Genomic DNA, 11,209 nt, shown 5'->3' with positions numbered 1-11,209 from the left:
GCTTACATGATCCTCCCACCTCAGCCTCCCAGGCTTACATGATCCTCCCACCTCAGCCTCCCAGGCTTACATGATCCTCCCACCTCAGCCTCCCAAAGCGCTGGATTATACGCATGAGCCATCGTACCTAGCCTATTCTTGGCTTTGAAAAAATAGTTTTCTGACGCTAAATCTTTGATTATAACCCAAACACATTATAGTTGTTTCTGGGAGACTTTTGCCTTTTGCCCTGCTTACAAATTGGCATCATATTCTAAAATCTCAGGAACTAAAATTACTCATTGTCATCTCTTTAAAATTCAAAGCCTATTGGAATCCCTACTCTTGTTATGTAGAATATAAATATTGAAGACATTTTACACCACATTTTCGTTATTCAGCATTACCATCGAGTGATGGAAGGCCAGTTCACTATTTTATAATGAATGTCCTGGGTTTGTTCTGAAAGGGCAGCCTCATACACTGACTTACCTCACAGCACCAGGGAGGGGGAGATTTAGAAAATGCAACCGCAGGAGCAGGGTATAGGAAAACAGCCATTCTCAGTAAGAAATAGGTTCATAAAAAAAAAAAACAAAAAAAAACAAAACCTACTACCACCTCCTAGTGAGCCTCCTTGCTTTAGACATTTTGACAAAACAGTCATGGAGAAAATTTCACGTGGCAAATTATCTTAATCACAGAAAGCCACTTGCTGAGTGTTTTCATGTAACACAGCCTCATTTGGCCGGGTACGTGGCCTACCAGCCCTGTTTTCGTCCCCAGGCTTCCTCCACCACATCCTAGGCATGCCCTGCAGTGGTTTCGAACGGCCCTCCCTTTTACTCACTCATGCATTTGTACATCTAATGTATGTGACTGTTCTCCTGTCATGTAAAACAGCAGTGTTAGTAATCAGGGTTAGTTTTTACTTGATTTTATTTCATTCAAAATGGATGTGAAACTTACTGGCATACCTAGGCTGCAGCCCCATGCAAGCAAGCAAAAAGCAAAATACTGAAAATGGAAGAGAAGAGAAACTGGCTAGCAGGCAGCTAAACTCACCCTTTTGTACAGCCTATGGTCCACCAGGGGGCTTTAGACAGTAAAACAACACCAGAGAGCTATTAGCACGTGAGGGTCACAACAGAAATCTTATAAATAGCTTTATTTCAACAAAAAAGAGTATAACATGGTTTCTTTTTTGGAAAGAAAGAAAAGGAGAGTGATGGTGGGGGTATGTGAAATGAGTAGGTAGAAAATTCACCAATTTAAGTCTCAAAAAATTGGGGTCATATGACTTAGAAATGGGACACTTCTGACTGATTCCTGAAGCTACTATCTACCTACCTTTCTGAGAGGGTGTCATATGAGGTTTTCCTTTTTTTTTTTTTGAGATAGAGTCTCTCCCTGTTGCCCAGGCTGGAATGCAGTGGCGCAATCTCGGCTCACTGCAACCTCCGCTTCCCAGGTTCAAGAGAGTCTCTCCTGCCCCACCCTCCCAAGCAGCTGGGACTACAGGTGTGCACCACCACACCCAGCTAATTTTTTATATCTTTAGTAGAGACGGGGTTTCACCACGTTGGCCAGGCTGGTCTCAAACTCCTGACCTCAAGTGATCCACCCACCTCGGCCTCCCAAAGTGCTGGGATTACAGGCATGAGCCACCGCACCCGGCCAAGATTTTCTATCTTAATAAGATTTTAATGCTTCTAAGGGACAACAGACAAGATAGTTTCTTTTAAAATAACATTAAATAACTCGACCCAGAATGAAAATAGGATTACACACATCCTAAGGAAAATACGAGTTTAAAACAAACTTCCAGGATAGATTTTTAGGATTTCTTCAAGATCCTTAATTGAACATATTAATGGAATACATAGAAATGGGAAGTGAATACTGATCTTAGTGCAGAGGTGATTAAAATTTGCCTATTTTTCTAACATCTGAACTGTAAATGGTCAAGAGCCAATAACATTTTTTATTTCATTCCAATTAATGCAGAGAAATCCAGAGCCCATATCTGATGTTCTCTTCATAATGAACCTTCTTGTTATCCATCTTATGAGGTTATTACCAGTTAAAATATACACTTAAGAAAGGCAAAAATCTTCATGAAATTTTTCTCTACCAGTTTACAGAAAGAGAACTCTAAAAACAAAAGTGAAAGGACTCCTTTGTTCAGCTTACTTTGTGGGGGCAACCTTTCATGAATTTATGTTTTGTTTAAATATCTCATTCTCTTAATTCTCTCAAAGTAAACACAGGACACAGCTTTGGCAAACATGAAAGGGAGACGAGTGTAGGACTTTATGCAGTTTTGCTCCTACGTTACCCACACATTCATGCAAAGTCTGAGGATCAGGCTAGAAGAAACGAGGAAAAAGTCTAGCACAACTTAACTTGCAGACATTCTGGTTTGTCTGAAGTGGCCTAAAGAACAGTGGTGTTAAGGTAATTTTCTTGAAAATAAAATCTATCTGGAAAGTATCAACCACAGTGTCATGAAAGAAGATGTGATTCTGCTCAAAGTGGCCAAAGTCTACTGGTTTTAGTGCTGGATAGGGTCTTGCTCAGGTTTTGCATTTTGCAGGTCTAAGAGGAAAAGGGAGGAAGGAACTATGAACATATTGGAGAATGTAAAGAAAAGGGCCCAGGTGAGTCCTTGATCTGTTCACCAAATAAAGAAAATCCACTACTCTATTTGGTCCTAAGTCCCCTGCTAAGTAAAAGGTACGACTGAACAATAAAGAAAAGAGGCTGCCTTAGGTGAGTCTTGCAGAATTAATTTCATGATCTTAGAGCCATACCCATTTTGGGGATGCATCTTCTAACAGGACGTCCTATTTCAGAGTACTGACACTGGTATGTTACTCATTAGCTATCATGGTGAAAAATCTCCCATCCTCGCACGGTGGAAAGTAAATGTTGCTGAGGCACAGGGCGAGTGAACACTGGCTTCTGCACGGCATTGTAGCTGGGGAAAACCATCTATCCTAGTGAATACTGTTTTTAAGTTTTCATGATGCTAATGCAGTGGCTGTGCATGTTTCCTTCTATGGTCACAAAAATAAATTCTTTTGTTAATTTAAGTAAAAGTACAAATAACCCATTAAACCTATTAAGTCTTAAAGGCAAGATATTTTCAAAGCTAGCAATCAGATGGTTGTAGGAGTAAGAAAAACTAAAGCAAAATGAAACCTCCAAGGAGTCCAATTAAATATGAATACTAGGACTTTTGGTATAATTAAATAGGAAGAGGAAATAAGACATTAAAGAGCCTGCTTTAATGTTTGGTTCTATAAACTGCACAGCTCCTGACACACACAGCAACAACCCAACCACACAGAAGGTGGTCTACACCCAGCTCAGACGGCCGCAGTTACAGACGTCAGACTGGAATATTAACCTGGATAAAGAACACAAACCACTTTCACCAGCCCTCTGAAATCTAAGTAGAGATGTTAATCTTCATAAAGAAAGCTCAAATTTGAGGAACAAAGAGAAATTCCTCTGGCTTAGCTCCATGAGAAGATGCTATGTCCCACAGAACGCTGGGGTCACAGAACCCCATTTCCTACTAATTGAAGATATGCCCAGAATCTCAGATGTCTTTCTTTTCCTGAACAGCTGCATTCCAGCAATCTCTCCTGTTCCTCATCACGGACCAGCTTTAATTGATAGTTTAATAATAGAGGATGTTAGCAATTACATGACCAGCAGAGGGCACCAGCTATTTAGTGGAAATTCTACATCAGAAAACTTGTTTGGAATTCATGGTTTTCTTTCCCTTCCTTGAGACTAGAAACTGTTTTCTCTTTGGACACACGCTAGCATAGCAAAGAACATACTGCAATGTGGCATATCAATCGCAGGTTAAAGAGAAACAATATTAAAAGCTAGTCCGACTAAGTTGACCTCACACCCAGATTAAAACAGAAAAACACGGGTATGAATCTCCATTGTTCAAACAGCATCGTCTGACATGGTTACCAGCGTTCCAAGGGTAGCAACCTGATCCCTACTTAAAGAGCTCTACCATCCTACTGTAATTTGGGACATCTGCCCTGATTACCTGCAGGGGGATTAGCTTTACATAGGAGTTAGTGAGGGTTAAGAAGGTCAGGGATGCTTCATCATTCTCCCTGAGCAGAATGTATAAACGAGGACTAGTGTACCTGTGGCGACAGCGGCGTAGAAACCTCATTATTTTTCGAGCAGCTTGATCCTGCTTTTTGGTTAGCAAACTGCTCCTGAAAAAGTCAGAATATTATTGTCACAAGAAGGACACAGTAAAGCCCAATATGCGAAACTGGTCAGCAGTGACAGAGGACTCTGCATTAAGCAGTTCATGTAGCAAAGCCAACAGCATACGTTGAAGATGTATACAATCTGAAGGGGAATGAGTGCGTATGCTGTTTTCATAGTATCGAGTCCAGACATCACTAGAGGAGAAAGGAGGGTGTGTGCAGGCGCCCTCAGCTTCAAGAGAGACTATATAAAGACTGAAAATAAAATGCCACTTAAATATTCTTTCACAATTTATTAGAAGCTCATTTTGCTGCAAAAGGCATTCTGGCATTAGAGAGGCTTTCTTAGTTTAGAAGGTGATTCACGGGAGTTGATACACTCTTTGGGTTATTGTGTAAATGTTCTGATCAATGTATTTTACTTGGCTCAACATTTTTATCACAGTCTCTAAAATGGAACAGCTTAACCCTAATTACTCTTCCAAGGTTGCAGTAATTCTACAATTTCACTCATTTCCCATTTGCCCCAAGAATAGTCTTATCTCTAATCCAAATGTAGCATCATACACATTTCAGTTACATTAGGATTGGGGACAAGTTCTGTTTAGAAATAACTCCAAGAATAGTTTTTGTATTTTCACATTGAAAATCAGATTTCCTTCAGCCTCAAAGAGCATGTTTATATAAAATTACATGAGTGCTGGCAGCAGGCTGTACTTTTTTTTTCTTCTAAAAAGGAAATGGACTAAACTACTATAATCGAGTGGTAACTTTCTGAGTAGAAACTGGTGCTGCCAAATTCTGATATAAGGTGAAACTGGGTGGCAATATCAAAATAATTGGGTGGGATGTAGAGAGAAAGAGCTAAATATTCAAAACCAGACTCAGCACAGGTGTTAAGTATACAGCCACCACACCTAGAACGTTCTGGAACACAGTGACTGCCAATGCTTTAGGCCTGCCCCCGGACTCCAATGTCAGCCCAGGACAAGTCTTTCAAAGAAGTCAGAGTTCTCTTCCCTAGGGAGCTTTAACTCCATGAGCTCTTTTCCACCCACCTGAGTTTCTGTTGTACAATCACAGCCGTCCGGCGAGCCTGCCGTCTTTTGCCACATTTCTTATAACTTCGGTAGTACTTTTGGATCAGCACAGCAGCCCGTCGGCTCTGCTGGAATTTTTTTTGTTCATAGTAACTTCGGAATTTGCTCTGGATAAGGATGGCAGCCTGTGTCATCTTTTTATAAAGTGCATACTGCAGGGGAAACAAGAACAAGCAACACAGTAACAACAGGGGCCGCATGGGCTCAGCGTCCTTCGAGTTTACCGGGAAGGGAAGAAGAGAAAATGCTTTTCCCCTCTATTATCACATTCTCTGTTCAGGGTTTAATCACAAAAGAGGCAAACGAGGAAGCTTTACACCTACCTTTCCAAAATGTAAACTATTACTTTAAGGGTTGCCTTCAGACATACTTTTTTCCCCTAAAACTTCAAAATATTTAGCCCTTCTTGGAGAAAAATTTTAATAGCAATACCCTTAGACCTTTAGTTTATGAATCTAAAACTAAAGCAATACCTTTAGTTTATGAATCTAAAAACAGATTTCGACAGGAAAATTTTAGATGCTTCAGATTAATATTTCCTATCCAGTTTTGAAACATGAACATCATTTTTTCATGCCTTCCAATTCCCACCATACACAAATCTATTTAGCCGTCAGCCCCCGGTTTCTAACTATCATTCCACATGGCAAGTTTCTGACTGAGTTACAAGGTCCCAAATACAAGGCTTATCATGAAACGCTGACACCTTTAAGCCATTTTAACCTGTAAAAGATGAACACTCGTAAGACCAACACGGTGGTGAAGCCGTGAAACCTGGACGGCTGTCACAGTGCTGTGGGCGGCCCAGGAGGCAGTGCCAGGAGCCCTCCACCCAGCCCCCTGCAGAGCTACCGAAGTGAGGAATGAAGGCCCAGGGTGAATTCTCCTCAACATCAGTCTCTAGGCACCAAAAATACAGAGCTCTCCATGGTCTTAAAACGCTATGTCCAAATTTCTAAGAAAACAGAGTATGACTCCGGGGATGAGAAGCTGCAATGAAGCCCTTTGCTTATAAGAAGGCAACTTACCATTGCAAGGAAAAATATTCCCCAGAAAATCCCTGTATCTGCCTAACTGTATCTCTGGATGTATGAGGAGGTGAAATGAGGGAGGGAAACTGACTTCTCAGAATTGTCCAAGAACCCGGACCCTTCTGCAAGAAACTTCTTTGGTCTTATCTGACCTGCTTTACCTTTTCACTGGTCTGAAAGCCTTTGAAGACAAGAATGCTGTAGCCTACAGAGCCCCTGTGGTTTCCATCATCTCCACCGGTGCACGTTACACACTCAGACCCATCGGGCCATAGTGAAGTGCTTTGGGAAAAAGGGTATTTCCTTAGTGGCCACAGGGCTCACGGGAACTGGCGCAGATGGATTAACACCAGCCAAAAAATGTCCAGTTATTAATGTCGAAACCCACTCCAACTGAATAACCACGTGGTCCCCAGAGGACAGACGCACTGTGCTCAGGTGGCCTGGCAAGGGGGGTACGTTTACTCCCTGACCATGCCATCTGAATGGTCCCTCCCTGCAGCTGGTGATGGGTGTGAAGTTTGTGACTCTGGTGGAATGGTTTGTGAGAGGACTTGGGAGTATCATTACCTTCAAGGCTATCCATGTCAGCTTGGGGGAAAAACAGAAAATACAAGATTAATGTTAGATTGCTGAATATAATGAAATTAAAAACCAGAATCAATAAAACTCCCAACCAAGAAAAAAAAAAAAAAAAGGCAACCTGGCTATATCAATGCCTTCCGTTTTCCAGAATATTTGTTTTACAGTTGTTACTCTTTCCAAAAAGAATGCCTCCTGTCTTCCTAGCTGTAGAGGACAGTTTCTGGGGAGCGTTATTTTTTTAAAAAAAACCAAACTCATATTTTGGAATCAATACCTGTTGTAATCACAGACTTGAAACCTTCATGCTGTGTATCACCTGTGCTCCCAGGAAGCCTGCTCACCGAACAGACGCCAGGGCGGCTCCCTGCAGTAGAGCTACAGGCACTGTGGTGTCAGCGTTTGCACAATAAACCTTCCTTTTCTGGGATCATGAACTCAACTGGCTCGAAGCCGAAGACGTCCCCCCACCCCTATTAATCGGGCTTAATCCTAGAGAAGCTTGAGGAAACGGCAACCCGTATCAGAAACTGAGGCAAGTCCTGGATTATGACAAGCTAACAGAATCCCTCATTTCTATGTCACCGTTACACAGATTAGAACGTATTATTCCTGAAATAAAAATTTAGAACGACCTAAAGCACAATCTAATAAAAGGTTCTAGAATCTACCGACAGGCCTGAATGTTACCATGCAAACCACTCAAAACTCCATTAGGCAATTTTTAATATTTTATAACCACCTCAATGATGAGAAAGGCCTCATATTCATGTAATTTCTCTGAGCCTCAGCTGCTTCATCTGTAAACTGGAAATAAATACTGCTTACTTCAAATAACTGCAAAAAGGAAATGAGATGGGGCACCTAAAAAATCTAGTATGTACTAGGTGCCCCAAAAATATGAGTTCCTTTTCCCATCTGACTAGTTCCGTAACCCTACAAGTTGGTTTGCAAACAGTAATACTGCACGAAAGAGTACTCAGATATTTGTGTTGCACCTTTAACTAAGGTGAACAAAAGCAGTTTAAGATGTTCTGGCTTCTTCTGATTTTCAAAGATTTTAACAATTCTTCATTTTAAAATGCATAAGAAGCTGAAAGGAAAATGGCCAAAGATTAAACACCTTCTGTAATTCAAACTCAAAGGTAATACACAGCCAGCATTTACCTTCTGCAATCACCGTATCACACGCTGGATTCCCCAGAGTTCTCTAATTACTAGGGAGTTTATGAAAGTATTGGACCATGGATCCTCCCCGCAAACATACTGGTGTTAGGATCAGACCAGTATCTCCGGTAGGTAATAATACTAAAAGATCAAAAATGTGGACAAATACTCTTTTGCGGTGCAAGTCTAACTGCAGATGGTTTTGTTTTCCTCTTTTTGTTTTAGAGACGAGGTCCAAGCTGGACTTCGATACCTGGGCTCAAGAAGATCCTCTGGCCTCAGCCTCTTGAGGAGCTGGGATTACAGGGACACACCAACCACCATGTCTGGCTTCCCCTGGTTTTTGTTTGTTTTGTTTTGTTTGTTTATCATGGCAGTTCAAATTAAGTCTCTGGCCGGGTGCAGTGGCTCACGCATGTAATCCCAGCACTTTGGGAGGCCGAGGCAGGCGGACCACTTGAGGTCAGGAGTTCAAGATCAGCCTGGCAACATGGTGAAACCCCAACTCTACTAAAACTAGAAAAATCAGCTGGGCATGGTAGCACACGCCTGTAGTCCCAGCTACTTGGGAGGCAGAGGCAGGAGAATCGCTTGAACCTGGGAGGTGGAGGTTGCAGTGAGCCCAGATCGTGCCACTGCACTCCAGCCTGGGCGACAGAGCCAGACTCCGTTTCAAAAACAAAAAAACAAAAAAACAAAAAACAAAAAACAAATTAAGTCTCTGTAATGAGGTACTAGATGTAGTGCTCTTTAGCCAAACTGCACACCAGGATCCTCAGTGGCCTCGGGTGGGGCACAGTTCCCTTCTGTGGTGCAAAACTGAGGTTTACCTGTTTATATTTTCTGTAACAACGCTGAATGACAGCAGCAGCTACTTCTTGCTGTTCCCGCAAGGGTCGACCCTTAAGGGTAAAGTAAGGAGAAAAAAAATCAGTAATGATTAACTACCAGAAATGTCAGCTTTTTATTACTATTCATTTAATGCACCTTCTCAGAGCTGAGATCCCAGGTTTACCAAAAAATATTGATACTTAATTATAAATGAGGAAAAATGAATTTATAGAATAAACCTCAGACTATCCTTGCTTCTAAATAAAACTATGATTTTGGAATGTTAAGCAGACTAAAAATATATTCCTTTTTAAAGTATTTAACAAATTAGGCATTGTACTATTTGTCTTGCCAGATCTTAACTGTCTTTCCTAAGATAACCCCAACTACTTCACTTTTGGATCAATGATTAATGGCTTTTAACACCTTTTTGGGAGTGGTTGGAGACTACTTTGAGAATCTGTAGAAAGCCATGGGTCCCCTCCCCACCAAAAATGCACACAGAAGAGCTTTACTGCTTAATTTTCGGAGTTCAGGCGCTGCCTGGAGGCAGTCCCCAGGCCTCCAGTTGAAAACCCCTGCTTTAGGTCGTGACCTCCTAGCAGCAGAGGGGTCACCTCACTTTATATTAACTGAATAATAGGCATCCATATCATTACCAACAGTATGTTGACAAGGTGATAACCATTACATTATTAGCTAATATTATTTTACTAAAGCTTCTGAGAATTATTTAATGTGACATTAACGACTTTAATTAAACATTCTATAAACTCGTGAAATGTGTTTTAAGGAATACTAAAGAGACATTGTACTTGGGATGGCAAGGTAGAATAGAAAAATCAAGCCCAGGTGTGGTGGCTCATGCCTGGAATCCCAGCACTTTGGGAGGCCAAGGCAGGCAGATCACTTGAGGTCAGGAGTTCGAGACCAGCCTGGTCAACACAGTGAAAACCTGTCTCTACTAAAAATACAAGAATTAGGTGGGTATGGTGGCACGTGCCAGTAAATCCAGCTACTTGGGAGGCTGAGGCAGGAGAATCACCTGCATTGGGAGGTGGAGGAGGCAGAGAGCAGAGATTGCACCACTGTACTTCTCTAGCCTGGGCGACAGAATGTGACTCCATTTAAGAAAAAAGAAGAAAAGAAAAATCAGCACTGTTCTGTGCCAGGAGAGCTCCATTCCTGCCCTGGCCTAACCATGGACGGGCCCTTGTCCCAGCCAGTTAATTCTCTATGCCTCAGATACCTGAGAAGACCGTGCTTCTCAAACTCTTCTACAAAGGTGCTTCAGGAACTTTGTAAACATTTGATAAAAATTTCATGTTTAACTGTTTAAAAACTGGTTGTTAAAAGCAAATGATTTGGGAGATTGAGAAAGTTCTGGAAACGGGTAGCAGTGATGGTCGCACAGCACTGTGAATATACTTAATGCCCCCACGTTGCACGCTTTAAAATAGACAAAATCACAAACTTTATGCTCTGAATATTTTACAATAAAATATTTTTACAAAGCAGATACACACACAGATATGTTATACAGTGAATCTTCATAAATTGGAGACTTCCAAAAAAATTCTACACATTCAGAGGAAAAAAAGAAACGGTCAGTGTTTTCGTTCGCACGATTCTGACTTTCATCTGTCCTCCCTGATCTTAAGAATGTCACAAAATGAAGGTTCTGTTCTAGTTTACCTTGTATTTCCGGAAGGCTGTCTGGACAAGCCTGGCGGCCTCATAGAGTTCTCTCTGTTCATGATCAGACAGAGTGAGCTGAGCAAACTCATTCTCTACCTTCTCACTGGTAGATGCACTCAGGAATTCTGACCAATCCGCGGCGGAGGGAAGGTTAGGCTTCTCGAAAGCGATTTCACTGACGGGAGAGCCAACAGGGCTCAAGCTGGTATTAGAAGAAGGGGTTAGAGGCTCATTATATGCACTTCTGAAACAAGAGGAGAAAAAAGGAGACATAGATATTGCACAATCCATTAATATTAATGAATCCATTAGATATTAATGAATGAACCAAGATGGTATCTGCCAGAAGCCACTGTGGGCAATTAGGAACATGCCTCCATTCAGTTAGGCAAGTTGCTAAACATACCCAGTGTCCTTTGATTGAGTAAGTTCATACCCAACACCTATCATGACTTTAGTACTATGCTAAATACTAAAACCTAGTAGCAGTACACTCTACTGCCTTTAGAAAACTTCAACTGAATTAGGGGGAAACATTATGCTACATTATCTTTTTTTTTTTTTTTTT

General features: G+C 41.4%; 1 protein-coding gene across 1 annotated transcript in view; it reads right to left on the bottom strand.

Annotated features, from left to right (window-relative positions):
* Positions 1-11,209, bottom strand: part of CAMTA1 (calmodulin binding transcription activator 1) — a 1,080,371-nt gene that overhangs the window by 13,210 nt on the left and 1,055,952 nt on the right. Inside the window, exons 20-24 of the mRNA XM_011981621.1 lie at positions 10,639-10,885; positions 8,943-9,014; positions 5,291-5,484; positions 4,161-4,235; positions 1,045-1,075 (exon numbers count right to left, since the gene is read on the bottom strand). Of these exons, the coding sequence (XP_011837011.1) occupies positions 1,045-1,075; positions 4,161-4,235; positions 5,291-5,484; positions 8,943-9,014; positions 10,639-10,885 (619 nt within the window). The remainder of the gene's footprint in view (positions 1-1,044; positions 1,076-4,160; positions 4,236-5,290; positions 5,485-8,942; positions 9,015-10,638; positions 10,886-11,209) is intronic.

Source organism: Mandrillus leucophaeus, unplaced genomic scaffold (assembly GCF_000951045.1).
Source record: "Mandrillus leucophaeus isolate KB7577 unplaced genomic scaffold, Mleu.le_1.0 Scaffold105, whole genome shotgun sequence".
Classification (NCBI taxonomy): Eukaryota; Metazoa; Chordata; class Mammalia; order Primates; family Cercopithecidae; genus Mandrillus; species Mandrillus leucophaeus.
Note: the sequence above shows the minus strand (reverse complement) of the source record. Positions and strands in the feature narration are given on the sequence as shown.